The sequence below is a fragment of the Podarcis gaigeae genome (assembly GCF_964106915.1).
Source record: "Podarcis gaigeae genome assembly, chromosome: 13".
In the NCBI taxonomy this organism is placed as follows: Eukaryota; Metazoa; Chordata; class Lepidosauria; order Squamata; family Lacertidae; genus Podarcis; species Podarcis gaigeae.
In genome coordinates this window covers 39,468,147-39,492,463 of record NC_139689.1, presented here as the reverse complement: position 1 = coordinate 39,492,463, position 24,317 = coordinate 39,468,147, and the positions used below count along the sequence as shown (strand labels likewise).

The following is a 24,317-nucleotide window of genomic DNA, read 5'->3' as shown; positions in this document are numbered from 1 at the left end:
CCTGACTAGAACATCAGATGCTGGTTAATTATACACTGAAAAAGAGAAAACAATACATTGGGAAGCTTAGAAAGCTTCTCCTTATTCTTTTCTATGTGATTCTCCAGTAAGTAAGGTTTCAGTGGAACTGCTACTGTCATGATTAATCAGTACCATTGATTTCAGTAGTTACAGGCAATATTTGCGACACAGTTTCTGGTGTGTTTTTTTTCCTCCTTTTTTTAAAGCTACTTTTCAATTTCTATACAGCTTTATATTTTTAATAAAAATCTCAAAGTGGTGTACAGCATATTAAAACAAATAAAACAATAAAACAATAGCTGGGTGATGTTCCTCCGGCCTCATGAGGAACCTCTTCAGCACGGCTGGTGAGTCTGGGCCTCGCCCCCTGGGCCAGGTGGAAAAGGTCTTGAGGAGAGCGACCTTCACGCCTCACAGCTCGGTGATGTTCCTCCGGCCTCATTGTTCTTACTTATAACAATGGTGGTATTGCTAATGGGCTTTGGTTCAGAAGATGGGGCTTGTTGGTTCTGAATGAATATTTTGGAGAAAAATCATTTTGAACATGAGTACAATAAAAGTCCTTTTAATTAGAAAATACAATATTATCTCACATTTTTTGAAAAATGGTGGAACAAGAAGATTGGTAAATAAAAAGACCATTTTATTCCATGACCCACTATGAATACTGAATACATCTGGGCAATCATAAAGTTAATTCTCTCTTACATCTTGATATCTCAAATACATTAATTAACCATTCTTTTGTATTTGCTAATCATTTTTTCTTTATTACATCTATATATCGCCCCTTAGAATTGCCTTAGAATTACATTTAAGGAAGATACCAAGATGCTCTTTTTTAAAAAAATAATATTTGTTAAAGTTTTGAAAGTTACAGGAAAAAAAAGAATTAAGCATAACAAAACCATACAATACAATACAAAGATAAAAATACTACATATACATAACAAAAATAAAACAAAAACAATTAAAAAAACACATCCAATACTTTCAATGTTATTAACTTTCTTTTACTTGTTTCAGCGACCTCCTCACACCTCCCTTTTTTTGTATTCCACTTCGATAAATTGTTTCAGCAAATCCTTTCCATCTTCCTCAATTTTCTGTCCTATCATTTAGCTTGACAAATTCTAACATTATTTTTTCCTTTAATCCATTTACAATCTATTGTACTTAATTCTTTATAACATTTCTGCTAAAGCCATGTAACGTCATTCCAACATCTTTCTAACATTCCTTAATTTTACAATATTTCTGTAGATAATCTTTAAATTTCTTCCAATCTTCTTCCACCATCTCTTCTCCCTGGTCTCAGATTCTGCCAGTCATTTCTGCCAATTCCATGTAGTCCATCAACTTCAACTGCCACTCTTCCCAGGTGGGTAAATCTTGAGTCTTCCAATACTTTGTGAGGAGTATTCTTGCTGCTGTTGTTGCATACATAAAAAATGTTCTATCCTTCTTTGGCACCAATTGGCCGACCATGCCCAGGAGAAAGGCCTCTGGTTTCTTCAGGAAGGTATATTTAAATACCTTTTTCATTTCATTATAAATCATCTCCCAGAATGTCTTAATCCTTGGGCATGTCCACCAAAGGTGAAAGAATGTACCTTCAGTCTCATTACATTTCCAACGTTTGTTTTCAGGCAAATGATAATTTTTTGCAAGCTTGACTGTTGTCATGTACCACCTGTAAATCATTTTCATTAAATTCTCTCTTAGGGCATTACATGCCGTAAATTTCATACCTGTAGTCCATAACTGTTCCCAGTCAGCCATCATAATGTTATGTCCAACATCTTGTGCCCATTTAATCATAGCAGATTTCACCATTTCATCCTGAGTGTTCCATTTCAACAGCAAGTTATACATTCTTGACAAGTTCTTAGTTTTGGGATCTAACAATTCTGTTTCCAATTTTGATTTTTCCACCTGGAAGACCAGTTTTTTATCTGTTATATACCTCCATTATTTGGTAGTTATGGAGCCAATCTCGCACTCTATTTTTTAATTTTTCAAAACTCTGCAATTTTATTCTGTCTCCCTCTTGTTCCAAAATTTCCCAATATTTCGGCCATTTGGCCTCCATATTGAGTTTTTTCTGAGCCTTCACTTCCATTGGTGACAACCATCTTGGGGTTTTACTTTCTAACAGATCCTTGTATCTCATCCAAACATTAAACAGTGCTTTTCTAACAATATGGTTTTTAAACGCTTTATGTGCTTTGACCTTGTCGTATCACAGATATGCATGCCAACCAAATACATTGTTAAAACCTTCCAAAACAGCAAAAACTAGCTTACCTCACCCTAATTACATAACATACATGGCCTATTGCTCTCTATCAGTCTACCCAAGAAGCGCAACATTTAAGGTCTTAGCTGGTTGCTACAAGTTCAGAACTCATGGCTCTAAGAAGCCTCTCTTGGACTCCTATACCAATAATTTGGAGCTTTCACCGCTGTAACTAAGCCAAGTGCTACTGCCTGTGTTTTCTGACTGGTGTATGAAGAAACACATGAACCTGACTTTTGAAGAATTTGTATGTAAACCAGTTTTTCACTGACCAGATGTGTGGTCCTCTTCAATGGTAAGGGGAGAGGGAAGTTTTGGAACTCATGAGGGTATATTTTTAAGATCTAACAACCCATATATTCACACTTTACTTTGCTGAATTTTGTGATTTGAAATCTCTGCTAGGGTTCTCTCACCAAAGAGTACTTGCCCCAAACCTGGATCTTGGCATCCAGGAAATTCTCCCTGTTTATACCTAATTTTCCTTGCTACCTACACAAATCATCTGCCATAACTCAATCTCTTTCACAATTTTTCAGTCTTAGTAGAATTGTCAATAAATTAATGAACAGATGTTCAGGGGGAATTTTTAGAGGTCAGACTGATCATTTCCACTGTACAGATAAAGCTTTCCAGCACTGATAGCAGACTGGACCACTGTTCTGTTCTTTTCTTCCTCCTTGTAGTTATTTTTGCATGCTCTTTTGTTGTCCCATAAATAGACAGAAACTACTTTTGATGAAATAACAGAAGCATGTGCTGGTGTTTTTTCTAGTCATTTTGTTGTTTTTGATGTAGAGAAACCTAGTTATCATCACAGCTGTAATTATCAATCTGTTGGGTCTCTGGACCATAATAAAGATTGATTGAATTATCAATCTCGTCATGACTAAGTCTCTCTTGATAATGTCTCAATAGATTTCCAGACAATACCAGCCAGAGTCTAAACATGGGCATAAAACCCCTTCCTGCCATTCTAAGCAAGGAAGAAGAGGAAGAGGGAGGATTTCTGCATTTCTCTTTTTTGAAGTGTAAAATAGGATTTTAATCTGTGAATTGGTAGGGAAGTGCTGTTCCTGTCAAGGCAGAGTATTGTACTGAGCGTGGTTCTGAAGCTAAGGTTCATTTTCCAGCTGGAAATGAGGGTGTCGGATGAGAAAGAATATTTGCCTCAGTATGTTGCTGTTTGTTGTGCCCATTCTCTTTCATCTGCCTCATATGGTGTGCAAACATACATGTTGCACCATCCATGATCTGTCCAGAATTCCTCATGAATACTACCAACCTGGTGATCATATTGTTGGCGGACTTGCTTCTCACCTCTTTACCTCTTTTGACAAAGCAGACTTCAAAGAAAGGCTAACCACCCATCAACTACTTAATACCTTGTAAATACTTCATGTATCAAGTAATCAGGTGATACAGAAACATTCCCCAGTGCTAACCAGGCTTACTGAGAAGCCTGTCCCACTGATTTTAGAGGGATTTCCTTCCAGGCAGAGGTGTCGGGGAGGGAGGACCATTTCAGAGCTTTTGAGTTGGCTTGGAAGGAGGGAAATGGAGATCTGAATGTGTTGTCAGTGAGATGAGAGAGTCTTTCTTTTATTCATGTGTTCTCTCCTGCTCACATCCCACCAAATTTCTTCCAAGAAGAGTTTCACAAGAGGAGCCACAACTTAAACTTACCTACTATAAGATGGAAATCCCTTCTCTGTTCTGAATATTGAAGTTCATCTCTGAAAGTTTGGGGTGACGGGTCTTAAAAGCTCACCTCTCCTTTGAGGTGAAATTCTCATTCCGATGTTCTCATCCAAGTCAGGCCATTCTTATATGACCCTCCCAGTTTAAAATGTGTCACAGGTTTGAATATGATGAGAATAACTCCATTAAGCCTGGCTACCTGCTTCTCTGCATTTCAATACACCTTTTGTTCTGGGATCAGAGCAAACCTGTAAATAAACAATTTGTGTATATCTAAGCCCAAAGGGCAGCCCTTACACTTTATTTTTATCTTGTGAGATATATTATTAATATTAATCAGCTTTGTGGTTTCAAAATATTTCAAAATATTTCATGGCTTCTGTTGATGTCTCTGTGTGACTGTCAATGTCTGTAGCCTTCTGCTGTAACTATGGTGCAGGCTTGTTCAATGACAGAGGACTGGTGACAGGGGAAGAAAGGGAATTTCATTTATAGACAGGGACTGGATCAGGTCCATTCATTCCAATTGGCCTGGGCAACAACAGACTAATTGGCTGAAGGTTCTGATCAGCCAACAAATGGCAGTTAAGCGTCTGTAACTTGAGGTACCACTGTATTAATAAAAGTGAGCTACAAGTATAAAAGTGGGATACAATGTATTCCTTCGGGGGAAACTCCTTTCTATATATAATAGGACACAATTTCAACTAAAATGCTGAAGAATTGTCAAGCCTCCCCCCTTTTTTTTTAATTGCATAGCATATATTTCAAATATATAGCATGAAATTCTCATTGCAGTGTTGTGCCAAAGAACTACCAGCATATTCTGGCCTTGATATTTGCTGTCAAGGAGATCAATGAGAACCCCAAGATCTTACCAAATATCACCTTAGGATTCCACATCTATGAAAGTTACTTCAATGAAAGGATGACCTACCGGGCTGCTCTGAACCTTCCCTCCACACTAATACCCAACTACAAGTGCGACACCCAGAAACACCTGGTGGCAGTTATTGGGGGACTGGACTTTGATACCTCCCTCTACATGGCAGACATATTGAGCATCTACAAGATTCCCCAGGTAAGATACTGCCTTGGACTCTTCACACTCAATCACCATGATTTTTTCTATCCAAAAACGTTTTGTAGAATTGTGACTAAAAAAGGAGGGTGGTCCTGCTCTTCACAAAATGTATTTCCTGTGGGCTTTGCAATTAAAGATGTCTGTTCTAGGTGGGCAGTCCTATTTCCCCTTCTTAAGCACACTTGCCTTTTCTCTCTGCTCTAGGTCTGAGCAGTGTCTCCCCTGACTCCTCTAACTAGTCTGGTGTCCCAAGTGCAGTGGATGTTGTGGTCCTATTGGTATATTGAAGGAGGATTCAGTGGCAGGACCAGTTGGTTTCTATCTCAGGCAGCAGAATGTATTAGGTGTGACCTGGCCTCACCCAATAAACCAAGAAGTGTGGGTGGTATGGGAGAAGGTGGCCCTCTAGATATATGAGGTTCAGACAAATTAGAGCTTTCAAAGGTCAATACTAGGATTTTCAGTAGGTGACTTTCTCTTTATGTTTAGAAATGGTTCTGTTTGCTGGGCCAGTTAGAAAGAAAGATCAGTAGCTTCCACAGCACAAAGCTTCTACTGAAGCATGCAGAGAATGGTCTGGATTGGCCAACATAATTTGCACTTTTTCAACATTTATGAATTATGCCTCTTTATTCCTTTTAGCTCACTTATGGTTCCTTTGCTCCAGAAGATCCTGGTCAAAGCCAATGTACTTTCTTCTATAGGATGGTGCCCAATGAAGCCCATCAGTACACTGGGATTGTTGAGTTACTTCTGCACTTTGGTTGGACGTGGGTTGGGCTGCTCGCAGTGGATAATGACAGTGGAGAGAGATTTATTCAGACCCTGAAACCTCTGCTCTCCCAGAAAGGCATTTGCTTGGCCTTCTCAGAGACAACCCTGAAAATGACTCATTTGACTGAGTATTATGTCATGTATTCCCACTTGATCCAAATCTATCATGTTATTATGGAAAGTGAAGCCAAGGTTGTTGTTTTCTATGGAGGAACAACATCCATGGTTCGCTTGCGAACAATGCTAGCACTAGGTGAAATGGAAAATATCAACAAAACATCTGTGGACAAGGTGTGGATTCTGACAGCACAGGTGGATTTCACAGCATTGACCTATCAAATGAGTTGGGATATGCATGTCTTCCACGGTTCCCTCTCCTTTGCAGTTCATTCAAATGTGGTACAAGGATTCAAAGCCTTTCTTCAGGGACAAAATCCTTTTGAGGCAAATGGAAATGGCTTTGTCAAGCAGTTCTGGGCACAGGTATTTCTCTGTTTATTTCGAAACTCAAATACAGAGGAGCAAGCCAGTGGAACCTGCACTGGAGAGGAGAAGCTGGAGAATCTCCCTTCATCTGGCTTTGAGATGAGCATAACAAGCCACAGCTATAGCATCTATAATGCTGTTTATGCCACAGCACATGCTCTACATGCCATGTTCTTGCCCGGGGCCAAATACAGGGCAGCGGTGGAAGGAGGGATGCAGAAGCTTCATAAACTGCAGCCTTGGCTGGTAATACCTATTATAACATACAAGTTATTTTTTATAGATAGATAGATAGATAAATTTATTGCCATTGTCCGTATATACACAGTATACACAACAACGAAAATCAAACACCCGAGACCGGATTCACATACACATTCGCACACTCTCATCCTATTCAGACATAATCTATTAGAACATAACATAATCCAGAATATAACATAACCTATTAGAAGCATAGCATAACCTAAAATCTATCTCATTCCTTACTACTCACTGCTTGCTATTTCTTACAACTGGCCCTGAGATCATTATTTAGTGCAATCAGAGCTCTTGGATAGAAACTATTCAGAAGGCGTGTGGTTCGTGTTTTCATTGTCCTGTATCTTCTGCCCGAAGGCAACAGTTCAAAGAGGTTGTGAGCAGGATGGGTGGGATCTCTCAGGATATTGTGTGACTTCTTCAAGCTGCGAGACGTGAAGATCTCATCCAGGGTTGGTAGTTGGAGCCCAATAACATTCTGGGCAATTTTAATTATTCTCTGTAAAGCTTTTTTATCCATTTCAGAGCTGCTCCCATACCACGATAATATACTAAAGGTTAAGACACTCTCAATGGTACTGTGATAATAGGACAGAAGTAGGTGCTGAGATAGATTCAATCCCCTGAAAATTTTCAAGTACTGAGTGTAGACTAGGATCCTCTGCTTAACGTAAACATAGAATTCACATGTAGGCTGAGTTTCCCCAGAGCCAAAAGACTTTGTTGCCCATTTCCTCTTAAAGTGAATGAAAGTGACATGGACGAAGCCTGGTAGGACAGCTTACTCCATGGCATTAACCCCCTTCATGCGTTGATTAAATGTCTGCATGATGGTTATATGAGGCCAGTTACCCTACGATTCTCTTTCATGGGGTGGGAAATATCCAGGCAGTGGGAACTGAAAGCCATGGATTTTTCTCTCATTTCTTCTTGGTTGGGAACGCATTAGGATTTTCCCTATAGGAGAAAAAGGAAATCTTTGGCTATCTATGGGAATGCTCACCTTACGAACCAATTCCAATGAGTAGATTCTGTTTGCTTAGCAGTCCCTGCCAGTACAGAACGTTGGAGCCATCCTGATTGTCAGTAAGGAGAGACATATGCATAGTTCCTATTTTTCTTCCAATGCAGCTCCATCCCTTCCTTAGGACTGTCTCCTTCAACAACTCTGCTGGAGAAACGGTATCTTTCCGTGAGAACAGGGAAGTAGAAGCTGGCTTTGATATTGCCAACATAATCACTTTTCCAAATAACTCCTTCATGAGAGTCAAGGTTGGAAGACTGGGTGGGGAGGCTGTCCCAGCCCAGCTGATTTCCATTGATGACAACAGAATGGTGTGGCACCAAAGCTTTCACCAGGTGCGGCATAATTCCTACATCCATGAGAGATAGGAAAAGAGAATATCTTTAACATTAAGAGATAGGAAAAGAGAATATCTTTAACATGACATTCCAATAGATCACACTCCATTTGAGATATTTGTTCCCCAGATTTGTCAGGTTGAGTACACTTTTTGTAAAGCATGAATAGAAAAATGAGTAGTTTGGCTCTGAGTTTGGAATAAGTATTTTAGTGTCTTCCTATTTCTACTTGGGGGCCGGGGAAAATACTACTAATTTCTGTGTGCTAAAATGTTTATGTGTTTATTTAAATGGGCAGGTTCCACCTCTTTCGCTATGTAACTCAAAATGCCCTCCTGGTTCCAGGAAGGAAAAGAAGGCGGGGCAGCCATTCTGCTGCTATGATTGTGCTCCATGTCCTCAAGGCATGATTTCATCCCAGAAAGGTAGGAGACACAATATATACATGGTGCTTTTCAAATGTATAAAGGAGACACCTGTGGTATTTCTATTTTAACCTCAAGAGTTTCACACCGGTATAATTTGTAGTAGCTATCCAGAACATCTGAAATCTGAATATATTATTTTCTCTCCAGACATGGATGACTGTGTTGGGTGCCCTGAAGATCACTATCCACACAGAGACCGATCGCATTGCATTCCAAAGGCCATCAGCTTCCTGTCTTTTAAAGAACCTCTGGGGATGAGCTTAGCATTGATTGCTCTTTCTCTCTCTCTCCTCACAATATTAGTCCTTGCCATCTTCATTAAACACCAGGACACACCACTTGTCAGAGCAAACAATCGGGACCTCACCTACACTCTCCTCACTTCCCTCCTGCTCTGCTTTCTCTGCCCATTGATCTTCCTCAGCCCTCCAGAAAGAGTGAGCTGCTTGCTCCGACAAATGGCTTTTGGCCTTGTTTTCACAGTGACCGTTTCTTGTGTTCTGGCCAAAACGATCACGGTGGTTCTGGCCTTTGTGGCCACCAAACCAGGATCCCGAATGAGGAAGTGGGTGGGGAAAAGACTGGCAAGCTCCATTGTGATTTCTTGTTCCCTTATCCAAGCAGGCATTTGCACTGTATGGTTAGTAACCTCTCCCCCATTCCCTGATTCTGACATGCAGTCTGCGATGAGGGAAATCATTCTAGGCTGCCATGAAGGGTCAGTTGCCCTGTTTTACTGTGTCCTGGGCTACATGGGCTTTTTGGGCATTATCAGCTTTGTTGTGGCCTTTTTTGCCAGGAAACTGCCTGACAGCTTTAATGAGGCTAAATTCATCACCTTCAGCATGTTGTTGTTTTGTAGTGTTTGGATCTGCTTTCTTCCAGTGTACCTGAGCTCCAAGGGGAAATACATGGTGGCTGTGGAGATCTTCTCCATCTTGGCCTCCAGTGCTGGCTTACTTGGTTCCATCTTTGCTCCCAAATGCTACATCATTGTGTTGAGGCCTGATCTGAACAACAAGGAGAAGTTAATAAAGAAGAAATAACAAATTAACCTATCATCTCTGTTTATTTGTTCTATCAGAATATGGGCAAATTAATCTCTCTTTTTCTACATTGTATAACTATGTTGTATCTTATCTGTTATAATTCCTATGTGCAATTCCTTTAAAAATCCTCTGTGATCTCTCTGACACAGGAATTCCCAATGCTTTTTTGACCTTATGGTGCATTTGAAAAACTAAGAAGCTGGCAGAGATATTTCAACTGTTTTTTGCTAGCTAAGGAAGCTGCAGGCATTCAGACCCATGCTTAATCAATTGCGAATATTTGAGGCTTCCTCGAGAGTTAGTGCATCTTTTGTTTATTCTCACTTCCTATTTGAAGCAGTGGGAGACATTATAGTGACCCAGAGGGCCTTTAAGTGACTTTGACACCCCGGCAATGTGCTGTCTGAAATGTATAAGATATGATTGGACTTCGAAACTAAGTATGAACAAGTAAAATCCTCAATGATACATTGGGCAATAGATATTGGCCATAATATAGATATGGAAGCATGGGACCAATTGTGGAATATGGATATAAAATTTATAGCATGTTACGGTCTAAGTGAAAATTATATGAAAACGATATATTTATGGTATCTAATATTGAGTAGATTGGCAAAAATGTATAAATCTAAATCAAATAAGTGTTGGAAATGTAAAGAGAAGGTACTTTTTAACATATGTGGGGGGTCTTGCTGGGAAATGATATATAAAAATTGAAAATGATGTTTAAAATAACATTTGTAAAAAACACACACAAAAAAGCCAGAAGCTTTTCTTTTGGGAATTATAGGGACAGAACTTATTCATGTAAGGGATTACAGCGGCAAGAATGTTACTCACCCAAAAATGGAAAGAAGAAGTCCCAGCAAAGGAAGAATGGATTCAAAAACCTATGGAACATGCAGAAATGGCAAAACTTATCGGAAAAATAAGAAATCAAGATAACAAACTTTTTAGAAAAGAATGGAAATGCTTCATTGAATATTTACAGATAAATTGTAAACAGATAAGAACACTGGCATGATTATTGTAATTCACCTCTGTGAATGGTGATGGCATTAAAATATCCTGTTCAATAAAAAAGGAAAAAAGGGAAACCAGGGCTGGATCTAGACAAAGCAAAAAAACACTTCAGGAAAACGTGTTGTAAACTTTATACAGTGGTACCTTGGAAGTTGAGTCCATTCCAGAAGTCCTTTCGACTTCCAAAAGGTTAAAAAACCAAGGCACAGCTTCCAGTTGGCTGCAGGAAACTTCTGCAGCCAATCAGAAGCTACGGAAGTCACATCAAAGAACATTCGAAAACCAGAACAATCACTTCTGGTTTTCAATCATTCGCAAGCCAAAACGCTCGACTCCCAAAGCATTTGAAAACCAAGGTACGACTGTAATGGCAAATCATGTTGGCGAAAGATGGAACTCCACAGCGCCATCTGGTGTCACAGTGTTAGAATGCATATAAAACACTTTTTCTTCACCATTGTGGCTGAGTCCCAGATCGTGTCAAAGGTATCTTATTTGGAGATGCCTTTGATTAGTCACCTATGGTATGTGAAGCATTCTGATATGGCAATGCTCTAGATGTTATTAACCCAAGGCTCTATTGGTATATTAAAGGTTTCCTCCCTTGGGCAATAACTAGTCTAGTTGCTGTGAACAGGAGGGAAATTTATTCTTTAGATTTAAGGGTAGAATTTGGAGTCAAAACTAGTGATAAACAAAGGGAGGGAGGTTTTGGAACTAACAAGGTCTTGTTTTAAAGATTTAAAAGCCTATACTTCCATGTTTACTTTAATGGATATTTTGTGATTTAAAATCTCTGCTGGGATTCTCTCATCAAAGAGTATTTGCTTGCCCCAAACCTGGATCCTGGCCTTCAGAGAATTCTCGTTTAATACCTATTCTTCTTTGTCACCAACACAAACCACCTGCGAAACTCAGTCCCTTTCACTATTCTTTTGCCTGTCTTGGTAGGGTTCTCAGTAAATTAATGAACAGATGTTTGAGTGGGAAATTTTAGGAGGTCTGATAAATTATTCCACTGGTCAGCATTAATAACAGACCCATTCTTATGTTCTTTCTCATTGGTTAATACAACATGTACTTTTGTTGGCCCAAAGATGGACAGAACGGAACATTACAAGCAGGTTTTCGTGCCATCTGTTTGATGGACCTGATGTGAAGAGCCCTGGTTATTATCTCATCTGTAATTGCTACTCTTGTCATTATCCCTTGGATAATGTCTCAATAGATTTCCAGAGAATGCCAGCCAAAGACTAAATATAGGTATAAAAACCCCTTGCTGCCAATCTAGGTAAGGGAGAGGGCAGAGGAAGAGGGAGGATTTCTGCTTTGCTCTTTGTCAGGTTACAACAAAGGATTTTAATCTGTGAATTGGTGTGGTTCCTGTCAGGCAGAATATTGTGAATATTGTACTGAGCGTGGTTCTAGATGGCACTGAGGGTGTGTGATGAGGAAGAATATTTGCCTCAGTATGTTGCTGTTTATTGTGCCCCTTCTCTTTCATCTGCCACATATGGTGTGCAAACATACAAGCTGCACCATCCATGATCGCTCCAGAATTCCACATGAATACTACCAACCTGGTGATCTTATTCTTGGCGGACTTGCTTCTCACCTCCTTACTGCTTCTGACAAAGAAGACTTCAAGGAAAGGCTAACGACCAGTCAACTTCTTAATACCTTGTAAAGACTTCATATGTCATGTAATCAGATGTCACAAAAACATCCCCCAGCTCTGGCCAGGCTTACTCAGAAGCAAGTTCCACTGATTTCACTGGGATTTACTTCCAGGGAGAGGTGGGGGGTGGGTGGGGAAATTGTCGCAAAGCTGAAGAGTTGGCTTGGAAAGAGGGAGAGGGAGACCCTAAATCTATGCTTTCTTAGGCAGCAACCCTAAGCAGGGGTGTAGGAAGGGGGCAGGGGGGGCGGTCTGCCCTGGGTTCCATCACGGAGCGGGGGTGTCAAGAAGGAACAATAACTGCCCTACTTGGATGGTTCATAAAAAACTTTTTTTAAAATAAAAGCCTGCTCCAAAGGTCTTATCTTACTACACTAGGAATTATATAGCTATATCTGAAATTCCATGCATATCAGTTAATATCTTGACCCTCCTCCACGTAAATAACTGTTTCCTTGCCCATTTTCATATGTTGGGAAGGCTGAAATTTCAATTCAGTGGAGCCAAAACACAATCCATCCTGTAGATTTAAGTACCTGTCCACAGTTGCCTACTTGTTATCAGAGGCCCATAATCCACATTCTTTTGTAAGAAAATATGAAATAACATAAAACTATTTTTGCAGGCCATTTTTTTTAAAAAAAAAAATCAATGTGTGGGAGGGTGGTGACAAGAATTTTTCTGCACCAGGTGCCACCTGACCTTCCTACGCCTCTGACCCTAAGTATGCTTTCTGCATGGCTTCTGCTGATGTCCAGGTGTGACTGTCAAAGTTTGAGGCCTTGTGCTCTTAATGTGGTGTAGGGCTATTCGGTGATGGCTTCTTGGTGAGAGGGGAAGAGAAGAAGGGGGAAAAGAGACAATTGCATGTAATATTTATAGGCAGGGCCTGGTTCAGTTACATTCACTCCAATTGGCCCGGGCAACAAATGAAGGTTCTGATCAGTGAAGAAATGGCAGTTAACTGTCCGTTGTGAGAAGGAATATGTGGCAAAGACCAGAGAAAGCTGAGGTGAAAGTAAACAGATAAGTGTGTTGATAATATTTTGAGGTGAGCATCAGAACAAATGAGCTGGTGGAAATTTCAGGTTAGGAAGCAGATTTCTTAAATCAGTTCAACTGTCCAACCAGCCAGAAATACAATTGGAGGGTTAAGTGGCAATTTGTATCTAGCAGTTGTTTAATCAATCCGTGAGTGAATTGGGCAGGAGTGGAGGTTTAGGGAATCTGGTCAGAGGATGGTGTCAGCAACAGCATCATTGAATCTCGTTCAGGTACATGTAGGACCCCTAAGTAAATATATGTACAGTGGTACCTCAGGTTAAGTACTTAATTCATTCGGGAGGACCGTCCTTAACCTGAAACTGTTCTTAACCTGAAGCACCACTTTAGCTAATGGGGCCTCCTGCTGCTTCTGCGTCGCCGGAGCACGATTTCTGTTCTCATCCTGATGCAAAGTTCTTAACCTGAGGTACTATTTCTGGGTTAGCGGAGTCTGTAACCTAAAGCGTATGTAACCTGAAGCATACATAACCCGAGGTACCACTGTATTTCCTTATTAGAGAAGGGGGGGGGGATTCAAATCAGTTCACATTTAAAAGTGAACCTACCAGATTTCTCATGCTCTAAAAAGATGTTGAAATCAAAAGAGAGCCATCATTTGAAATTCACCCTTCTCCAAATTTTAGTGTACTTCTCCAGCCAAACAATGTATACAAAAATGCGTATCCTGGGGTAAAATGACCCCAAAATGCATGTATTAGTGAAAGTGTTATACAAGTGGAATACAATGCATTCTTTTAACAGAACTTGTTTTGCAGATATTTGTATATTAGGGCACAATTTGCACTGACATGCCGAAGAATCATCATGTGGCCCTTAAAAAATGTATAGCACACATTTGATACAATTGCATACAATGATACAGCATAAAATTCTCTGTGCAGTGTGTTGCCAAAGAACTACCAGCATATCCTGGCCTTGGTGTTTGCTGTCAAGGAGATCAATGAGAACCCCAAGATCTTGCCTAATATTACATTGGGATTCCACATCTATGACAGTTACTTCAATGAAAGGATGACCTACGCAGCTACTCTGAACCTCCCATCCACACTTGTACCCAACTACAAGTGTGAAACCCAGAAACTTCAGATGGCAGTTATTGGAGGACTTGACTTTGAAACCTCCCTCCTAATGGCAAACATCTTGAGCATCTACAAGATCCCCCAGGTAAGATCTCCCACTGGAGACTTCTCACTCATTCACCATGATCTTTTCTATCCAGAAAGGTTTTGTATAGTAAAGAATAGTTGTGACTGACAAAGGAGAGTGATCCTGCCCTCCACAAAAAGTGTTTCCAGTGTGCCTCACACAATTAAATAATATGTTTAGCATAAAGCTATCAGATAGTATTTCCCCCCCCATATATAATTTTTAATAAGTTTTACAATTTTATATTCAACACAATAATTAATGCTACAAAAAGGAACATATGGATTCCCATTTCCCCCACCCTTCTCTCATGACTTCCCTCAATTTCTTCTTCTGGTTCTTTAAATATTTCCTTATCCTGCCTGTCTTCTTCTACCTTGATTTTGTAATCTTTTAATTAAATATTGTTATATTCTTATTGTTTTGTACCATGTTTTTTCCAGTTACCATATTTTCCGCCCTATAGGACACACTTTTCCCCCTCCAAAAATGAAGGGGAAATGTGTGTGCGTCCTATGGGGCGAATGCAGGCTTTCGCACTGACCCCTCTCGCTCTCCAGGCTTCAGGAGAGCCCCACCGCCAGCCCCACAAGCTCGGGGGACAGCGGGGAGGCGAAACGCTGCCATTCCGCTGTCCCCTGACCTGGTTTGCAGGCTGACGGGGAGAAGCGTGCTTCTCCCTGCCGCCAGCAGCCCCACAAGCTCAGGGGACAGCGGGGAGGCGCAGCGCGCCATTCCCCTGTCTCCCGATGTGGTTTGGAGGCTGGCGGCGGGGAGATGTGTGCTTCTCCCCGCCACCAGCCCCGGAAACTTGGGGAACAGCGTGGAGGCGCAGCACGCCCAGGCTTAGCTTTGCGCAGCTCTCCGCAAGCCGTGGGAGCCCGGCGCTGGGCTCCTACGCTTGCGGAGAGCTGCATGTTCTGGGGGTTGGGGTCGGGGGAAGCTCGGGCTTCCCCCTTCCCAGCCCCGTGCCTGGGGGGAAAATAATTTTTCCCCCTTTATTCCCCCCCCAAAAAAAATTAGGTGCGTCCTATGGGCCAGTGCGCCCTATAGGGCGAAAAATACGGTACATCTTACACATTGCTATTTTCCCATTATTACGTCTTCATTTTTATGCTTGTTTTCCTAGTTGTAAGTGTTTACTCAAACCCTGCTAGTGAGTCCACTTCTTTACAATGTTTCTGTAAATACAGCATAAATGGTTCCCAGTCCTTTTTAAAGTGTCTATTCTCCTTGTCTCTTTCCCAGTTAGCTTCACCATTTCAGCATATTCCATCAGTTTTTGTTGCCATTCTTCTTCCGTTGGTATCTTGTCATCTTTCCATCTTTGGGCTAGTAGCATCCTAGCCACTGCTGTAGCACACATAAATAATTTCTTCCACTCTTTTGGCAAGTCTTGGCCTGTAATGCCTAACAAAAATGCTTCTGGTCTTTTAACAAAGGTTGTCTTAAACATTTTTTTTCTTTTCATTATAAATCATTTCCCAATAACTTTTGATTATTTTACAGTTCCACCACATGTGATAAAACGTGCCTTCACCTGTCATATAGTATTGACCCTTCAGCAACATTTAAACATGTTTGCTGTAGGTAGGCATTCCTCATCCCCTTTCTTAAGCCTTTTCTCTCTGCTGGGTGTCTGAGCAGTGTATGCTACATGCCTCCCCTGACTCCTCTAGTTAGTCTGGTGTCTCAAACACAGTGGATGATGTGATCCTATTTGTTGCATTGAAGTAAGATTCAGTGGCAGCAGAATGTCTGGTGGAACCTTTCTGCAACCCACTGCGAATTGGGGTGCATACCTGAAAATATTAGAAGGAAACCCAGATTGCAATCCAGAATCTTGTGGTGAGCTTCTGCTCCTGTTTATTCTGGCAAGTCATCACACTACTGGAAGGATTAGTAGAGCACCTGCAGTGAATGTAGAAGGTCCTAGGCTCAGTCCGTGGCATCTTTGATTAGGTCTCCTACCACTCCACATATTCAGTGACGAGCTAGATGGATCAATGGTCTGACACAGCAGTAGACAACTTCCTGTGTTCATCTGAGGCATTTAGCTGCGGGATGCTTTAATTCACAGCAGTAGCAGTAGCAGGAGGGGGTAGCAGTCATAGTAGGGTGGGAGGGAGGGAGAGACAGCACTATGCACTAAGTGCCTGAGCTAGAATTCATCTCAGGATGCTTCCAGGCTGTTACTATGTTTGAATAAGATTCAGTCACATACCAGCAAATTCAGGTTATGCAGTTAAAGGTGATCTGGAGGTTTTGTGAGCAACCCCCCCCCCCCAAGTGATACCAACTTGAAAAAATATGGGGGGGCAGGCAAGACCCCGCCTGCAAAATGACACAGTGCGGACACACCATTTGAATGGTAATGCCCATCACCTGTGGGAGGGGAGGGCAGCCCCCTCAAATGTTTTATTGGGGAGTCCAAGGGACCTCAGGCCCAAGGCGTTGGCCCCTATAGTCTGGCATAACATTTGCTTGATGCCGCATTGTTCAACCACCTCCTGCATTTCTGTGGGTTCAACTAGATGACCCTTGTGTTCCCTTCCAACTCTACAATTCTAGGATTCTTTGGAACTGCCCCACACATTGTGGCCCTTGAGCAGGACTCTGTGGGTTAGGGGTTTGACAAAGGTAGGGAAGGGAAATTAAGACACCATGAAATGAGAAGGTGAAATGCTGTGATGAAGCTAGGGTGCAGGAAAGTAGAGGTGCAGGAAAACAAGGAGAACAAACTGGAAAGGGAAAGGGAGTAGGTGGGAGAGGAAAGCAGGACCGCACGGAAACAAAGAGAAGGAACTGGAGAAGGAAAAATGGGGTGGGGAGAGGAGAGGAGAGGGAAAGAGGGTATGCAAGGAGGCAGAGGTTGACAAGCACTCCATGCAGAAAAGATCTGCCACCCTCCCAGTTTTCCAGTGCCTTCTTTCCTGGGGCAACTGTCTCAACTCACCTTATAATTAGTCAGGAAATGCATGCCCAATCAATTTATGGATTATGCCCCTTTATTTCCTTCTAGCTCACTTATGGCTCTTTTGCCCCAGAGGTTGCTGGTCAAAGCCAGTCTACCTCCTTCTACAAGATGGTGCCCAATGAAGCCCATCAATACACTGGGATCGTTGAGTTACTGCTGCACTTTGGTTGGACGTGGGTTGGGTTGCTCGCTGTGGATAATGACAGTGGAGAGAGATTTATTGAGACCCTGAAACCTCTGCTCTCCCAGAAAGGCATTTGCTTGGCCTTCTCAAAGAAAACCCCCAAAATCACATATTTGGCAGAGTATTATGATCTGCAGTCCTACTCAATCCAAATTTATCAAGCTATGATGGAAAGTAAAGCCAAAGTTGTTGTTTTCTATGGAGAAACAATCTCTATAACTGACTTGAAAGAAATGGTAACACTCGGTGAATTGGAAAATGTGACCAAGACATCTGTGGGCAAGGTGTGGATACTGACAGCACAGGTGGATTTCACAGCACTGACCTATCAAATGAACTGGGATATGCAAGTCTTCCATGGTTCCCTCTCCTTTGCGGTTCATTCAAATATGGTGCAAGGATTCAAAGCCTTTCTTGAGGTCCAAAATCCTTTTGAGGCAAATGGAAATGGCTTTGTCAAGCAGTTTTGGGAACAAGCATTTCTCTGTTTATTTCCAAACTCCAATACAGAGGAGCAGGCCAGTGGAACTTGCACTGGAGAGGAGAAGCTGGAAGATCTCCCTTCATCTGGCTTTGAGATGAGCATAACGGGCCACAGCTATAGCATCTATAATGCTGTCTATGCCACAGCACATGCTCTACATGCCATGTTCTTGTCCAGGACCAAATACAGGACAGCGGTGGAAGGAGGGATGCAGGAGCTTCAGAAATTCCAGCCTTGGCAGGTAATGCCTATCATGAGATATATTTTATTTGACATGGGCAATGATGTGTAAATCAGCATTCTAAAAATGTTTGAGCACTTTGTGTAGGATCAGATTCTCCCCTTGTTTGCAGAGAAGTTGCTCATGAAGGAGCAGCACAGTGTCAGATCAGAGCGTCCCGCTTACAGTTGTTAAGCAGGAGGATCCAATCCTGCAGGGCGCTGTGTTTTCGTGAGCAGCTGTCTTTGCAGAGAAATTGTTAGTGCAGGGTGATCCTCTCTAGCACTGTTCTGCTCCGTCACAAGCAGCCTCTCTGCATACAAGTTAATCAGAAGATTCGATCCTACACTGAAAGGCAGGCCCACACAGAGAGTGGAGCAGCTGGGTACACTTGCCCTGTTCATCAAAAAGCTAAGCTGGTCACGGGGCCCTGCCAGGGCTTGCTGAACTTACACTATCATGCCAAGAACACCATGTGCATCCCAGCTGCCCCATGCCTCAGAGTTGGCAAGGCATGTTCTGCAACTGAGGAAAAATCTAGGGAAGAGCAAACACAGCACCCACAGAGGTTGTCCCTGACCAGCAAAAAACAAGTAATGAAGAGGACTTAGTGAATTTCTTTAAAGCTGTTTTTTGTATCTTAGCTGAAATCATTAAGGAATGTCGTTCTTGTTGGAAATCCTGGGAAGCCAAGACCCAAGTTTTGGGTAAGGAAACCATAGAGATTTAACACGAGAAAACATACACCGATCAAATCACAGAAATATAGGCTGCGAAACTTTCAGATGTGCTCTTTCCAATGAATCCCACTGAAGGTTATAATATAGTTTACTTACAAAATTCTTCAAAGGTAACATTCATGTGCTTTTCCATATAGCAGTCAGAAAAAATCTGCACAGGCAGTAAAACATAACTTGATTACAAAATGGTAATAGTTCCTAAACAATTGGTATAGAAAACACTAGTTTCATATTCCATTCTTGTCTGAAACAAGAGAGGCAGATTAAATCCATGTGACTGGAGGGAGCAGAGAATTCACAATTAGGCTGAGTAGAAAACAGGATTTGTTGCCCATTTCTTCCCAAAGTGAGGGAGCCTGGCAGGACAGCTTACTCCATGGTATTAACCCCTTCATGCTGAGTATATGAGGCTGGTTGCCCTCTTGCAACAACGGCAGATATCCAAGCAGTGTGTCCTAAAAGCCATGGATTTTTTTAATCATTTCTTTTTGCTCCGGAAAGCATTGAGATTTTCTCCATAGGAAACAATAGAAATCGTCAGCGCACTAGGCAAATTCTCCCCTTACTAACCATTTATCAGGGATAGCTTACTTTTGCATAGCAGTATCTATGTGTACTCACAGTCTGGAGACAGTAAGGAAAGTAAGGAAAGACATTTACATTACTTCATGGTTACTATTTTTTCTTTCAATGCAGCTCCATCCCTTCCTTAGCAGTGTCTCCTTTAACAACTCTGCTAGAGAAACTGTATCTTTTGGTGAGAACAAGGAAGTAGAAGCTGGCTTTGATATTACCAACATGGTCACTTTTCCAAATAACTCCTTCGTGAGGGTCAAGGTTGGAAGGGTGGGTGTGGAATCTGCCCCAGGCCAGCAAATTTCCATTGATGACAACAGAATGGTGTGGCACAGAAGCTTTCACCAGGTGGGGCATAACTCTTACATCCATGAGATACAGGAAAACAGAGTGTTGTTGCATTTAGAGATCATCAGTTCAGCTCATCCCTGGCTTTCAGCCTGATTCAAAACATTTCCCTTTGCAATACCTAAGAAAGTAAGATGAACTTGTGGGGTCAGGCCAATGGCCCATCTTGTCCAGCATAACACCAGTGGCCAGCCTTGGCCAGCATCTGGATATGGCAGAAACATAGCTGTTGGGCTGGGGCTTTCTCTATCCCAGGGTTTTTACATGAGCCTTTTGTCAAGAATAAGATGTGGGTAGCTGCCCTGTGTCACCAACCATAGAATGAGGAAAGGGGCTTCTTAGATTGTGGAAAACTCAAAACAATAAATAAGGGCAAAGGAATAAATAAAATCAGCTGTCCCCCAAGAAGACTCGCTTGGCACCTTCTCTACATATCTTTAGGTACCATGTAAAAACATTCCTATTCTCTCAGGTGGTTATTATATTGAACTATATATGGCCAGGGGACTCGGGTGGCGCTGTCGGTTAAACCACTGAGCCTAGGACTTGCCGATCAGAAGGTCGGCGGTTCGAATTCCCGCAATGGGGTGAGCTCCCGTTGCTCAGTCCCTGCTCCTGCCAACCTAGCAGTTCGAAAGCACGTCAAAGTACAAGTAGATAAATAGGTACCGCTCCGGCGTTTCCATGGGCTGCTCTGGTTCGCCAGAAGTGACTTAGTCATGCCAGCCACATGACCCGGAAGCTGTACGCCAGCTCCCTCGGCCAATAAAGCGAGATGAGCGCCACAACCCCAGAGTCAGTCACGACTGGACCTAATGGTCAGGGGTTCCTTTACCTATGTATGGCCAACCAGATGCCTGCTGGTAACCCACAAGCTGAACATGAATGAACACAAGACCACTCTTACACTTGTAGATCATCCTTGGCACTGCACCTCAGTCCTCTCCAAGAACCATGAGTTTTTACATGTCCTATGACTGGAGAATTGGGGGTTGGAGAATGTATTACATTATGTATGGAGATAATGGGGGCAGAGCTGGTGAGGATGAGCCCCCAATCCACTTCCCACCTTGAGCCCTCATGCATTCCTTCTGAATGCCGAAAGGGGGCTCATAGAGAGTCAGTTTTGGCATTATTTTTTAAAATCATGAAGAGCAGAATAAGTAACTTAGTGTCTTCCTGCTTCTAGCTGGAGGGAATAGGAAGCCAAAAGTGCTGCTAATTTCTGTGTGCTAAACTGTTTATGTGTTTCATTAAATGGGCAGTTTCCACCCCTTTCTATGTGTAACCCAAATTGCCCTCCTGGTACCAGCAAGAAAAAGAAGGAGGGGGAGCCATTCTGCTGCTATGATTGTGTTCCTTGTCCTCAAGGCAAGATTTCGTCTCAGAAGGGTAAGAGACACAAGATAAATACTTTTCAAACATAAGCTATATTAGAAGTTGTGGAGAAAATTAATTAAATAATTAGTATTAGGTACATTTTTGTATTTATTGTTTGTTTGGAGAATATATCACAATTTTTTAGAGAATTACACATTTTGCAGGGTAACTATACAGTAGTACCTCGGGTTAAGTACTTAATTCATTCCGGAGTCCGTACTTAACCTGAAACTGTTCTGAACCTGAAGCACCACTTTAGCTAATGGGGCCTCCTGCTGCTGCCGCGTCGCTGGAGCACGATTTCTGTTCTCATCCTGAAGCAAAGTTCTTAACCCAAGGTACTATTTTGGGGTTAGCAGAGTCTGTAACCGGAAGCGTATGTAATCTGAAGTGTATGTAACCAGAGGTACCACTGTACTGTACTTTGGTTCATGTGTTGGTTCAAGAAGTGCAATTTAGATAACTTTCCCATTCAAATAGCAACAAAATCAAATTTCTCCTCCATCCCTCTTTATAGACAGCCCCCATAATGGACACTGTCCTAAAAGGAAAATGTTTGTTACGCATTACTTAAGTTCTTCCCGTCGATAGGTTCTTTCCAGTGTTTAGTCAGAATCTCATTTCTTGTAATGTGAAAAAAGGAGATATCTGTGATATTTCTAATTTAACCTTAAGAGTACCATACTAGCAGCTTAGTAGTCACTCTCCAACACATCTGAAATAATAATACATTACTTTCTTTCCAGACATGGTAGACTGTGTTGCGTGCCCAAAGGGCCACTATCCACACAGAGACCAATCACAATGCATTCCAAAGACCATCAGCTTCCTGTCTTTTAAAGAGCCTCTGGGGATGAGCTTAGCATTGTTGGCTCTTTCTCTCTCTCTCCTCACACTGGTGGTCCTAGTCATCTTCATTAAACATCAGGACACACCACTTGTCAGAGCAAACAATCGGGACCTCACCTACACTCTCCTCATTTCCCTCCTGCTCTGCTTCCTCTGCCCATTGATCTTCCTCAGCCCTCCAGAAAGAGTGAGCTGCCTGCTCCGACAAATGGCTTTTGGCCTTGTTTTCACAGTGACCGTTTCTTGTGTTCTGGCCAAGACTATCACGGTGGTTCTGGCCTTTGTGGCCACCAAACCAGGATCCAGAATGAGGAAGTGGGTGGGGAAAAGACTGGCAAGCTCCATTGTGATTTCTTGTTCCCTTATCCAAGCGGGCATTTGCAGTGTGTGGTTAGGAACCTCTACCCCATTTCCTGATTCTGACATGCATTCTGTGATGAGGGAAATCATTTTAGGCTGCAACGAAGGGTCAGTTGCCCTGTTTTACTGTGTCTTGGGCTACATGGGCTTGTTGGCCATTGTCAGCTTTGTTGTGGCCTTTTTTGCCAGGAAACTGCCTGAGAGCTTCAATGAGGCCAAATTCATCACCTTCAGCATGTTCCTGTTTTGTATTGTTTGGATCTCCTTTGTTCCGGTCTACCTGAGCACCAAGGGGAAATACATGGTGGCTGTGGAGATCTTCTCCATCTTGGCCTCCAGTGCTGGCTTATTGGGTTCCATCTTTTTCCCCAAATGCTACATCATTGTGTTGAGGCCTGAACTGAACAGCAAGGAGTGCTTAATAAAGAGGAAATAGCAAATGAGCATATCCTCTCTGTTTTTTGTTCTATGAAAATATGGGCACCTTGCATTTTATGGCAGGTATCCTTTGGAAATCTATATTTAAACATTTGGCTATGTGTCCTTTGTTACATCTGAATCAAGAAACTCTTTTGGATATAGTTTTTGTTTTGGACTTTGAGTGGGACATATAGCTTGAGTCACTTGATTCTCCTTTCATCACATTGTAGAAAGAGAAGAATATCAATATATTTATATATAATGATGGAAGAAAAACACCCAAAATAATAAATTGTCTTCAAAAATCGCCAACAGAAGAAAATGCCTGCTCGCTTTGAGGAGGGGTAGAAGGAGCGGTTATCCTCCATGAACTTAGAATAACAAAATGAACACTAGACGATAAGAATTTCTAGTTTGTTTGTATTGCTTGCACAAGCTATAAGGCCCAAGTTTAGAAGCTTGGAGCATCCAGCTCAGACATACTTTCTTGTTGGGGGGGGGGGGAAATAATGAGTTTGTTAACCCTTCCTTTCCTGGAACAGGCAATCTTGCCCTGATTCTGAGGCATTTATCTGCAGAATGCTTTCATTCCCAGCAGTAGCTGGAGGAGGCAGCAGCTGTAGTGGAAGGGGGAAAGAAAGCATCATGCATCAAGTGCTTGTTCTAGAATCAAGGTGACCTCTGTGAATCTCAGGATTCTCCTGGACTGTCAGTATTTTTGAGCTGAATACGATCACATATCAGCAAATTCAGGTTCTGCAGTTAAAGCTGACTTGGAAAGTGTGGGATAATGTGTGCAACACCCTCTAACCACCTGACAAATGAATCAGAATGAATACTAAATGAACAGCTGGCATTGTCTAACCACCCCACAAACTTTGTAGAAACCCATTGGAGTGAATATTCAAATAGACTATCTGGTGATGCCCTCAAAGCAATATTGGGTTGCTGGCTTCTCATTCTTTTGTACTGTTAACAAAAAGATCTAGTAAACAGTGAATTGTGTACAATTTACACAATTTGTAACAGTTAATGCACCATGGGCATAATCTAGGAAGAGTTAGTCTTGGCTAAAGCTCATTTAAAGTTATGGAGTATGACCCGGGCTACAATTCTGAGACTGCTTTCTTGGAAGTAAGTTGCACTGAAAGAACTTTTGAATAAGTACGTTTTCAGCTGAGCTGCTGCTTTTATTAAAGCCCCTTCCGAGCTCGAGAGGAGGGGGGGTTGCGGGCCACCCCCTCCCCCGAGCGGTGACACCCATGGGATCCTAGTTGGCGTACTTCAACAGGACTCCCACGGCTTGTGGATAACCCTTCCCAGTCCACATGCCGGGTAGTCGATAGGAGCCAATGCCTAAGGCCAATACCTTCCAATTCCTGTAATCAATAAAGTTGTG

The 24,317-nt window shown here is 42.0% G+C and overlaps 2 protein-coding genes and 1 long non-coding RNA gene across 8 annotated transcripts in view; 2 read left to right on the top strand and 1 right to left on the bottom strand.

Moving 5' to 3' along the window:
• Positions 1-9,470, top strand: part of LOC310829924 (vomeronasal type-2 receptor 26-like) — a 43,846-nt gene extending 34,376 nt beyond the window's left edge. For 5 of the 6 annotated variants that reach the window (XM_083709055.1, XM_083709054.1, XM_083709058.1 and 2 more), the window contains 5 exons: positions 4,915-5,102; positions 5,748-6,362; positions 7,758-7,985; positions 8,287-8,413; positions 8,564-9,470. In XM_083709055.1, the coding sequence (XP_083565181.1) occupies positions 4,915-5,102; positions 5,748-6,362; positions 7,758-7,985; positions 8,287-8,413; positions 8,564-9,462 (2,057 nt within the window). In that variant the 3' untranslated portion in view covers positions 9,463-9,470. The remainder of the gene's footprint in view (positions 1-4,914; positions 5,103-5,747; positions 6,363-7,757; positions 7,986-8,286; positions 8,414-8,563) is intronic. The other variant, XM_083709057.1, reaches the window with a different exon arrangement.
• LOC310830365 lies at positions 229-5,788 on the bottom strand. Its single transcript, XR_014557636.1, has 2 exons — positions 5,753-5,788; positions 229-530 (listed from the first exon to the last, which is right to left on the bottom strand). It is a non-coding gene; the product is annotated as an uncharacterized lncRNA (long non-coding RNA).
• Positions 9,471-11,918: 2,448 nt separating the features above from the next.
• Positions 11,919-24,096, top strand: LOC310830264 (vomeronasal type-2 receptor 26-like). Its single transcript, XM_083710016.1, has 6 exons — positions 11,919-12,174; positions 14,116-14,398; positions 17,403-18,266; positions 19,682-19,909; positions 21,175-21,301; positions 22,036-24,096. Exons 1-6 carry the CDS (start codon positions 11,939-11,941, stop codon positions 22,932-22,934), a joined length of 2,637 nt encoding a protein of 878 aa, XP_083566142.1. The 5' UTR covers positions 11,919-11,938; the 3' UTR covers positions 22,935-24,096.
• The last annotated feature ends 221 nt before the right edge of the window (positions 24,097-24,317 follow it).

Coding starts and splice junctions, on each gene's coding strand:
- LOC310830264 (XM_083710016.1), top strand. CDS start 11,939: ATGAGGAAGAATATTTGCCTCAGTATGTTGCTGTTTATTGTGCCCCTT. Junction 19,910..21,174: donor GGCACAGAAGCTTTCACCAG/GTGGGGCATAAC, acceptor TTAAATGGGCAG/TTTCCACCCCTTTCTATGTG. Junction 21,302..22,035: donor CAAGATTTCGTCTCAGAAGG/GTAAGAGACACA, acceptor CTTTCTTTCCAG/ACATGGTAGACTGTGTTGCG.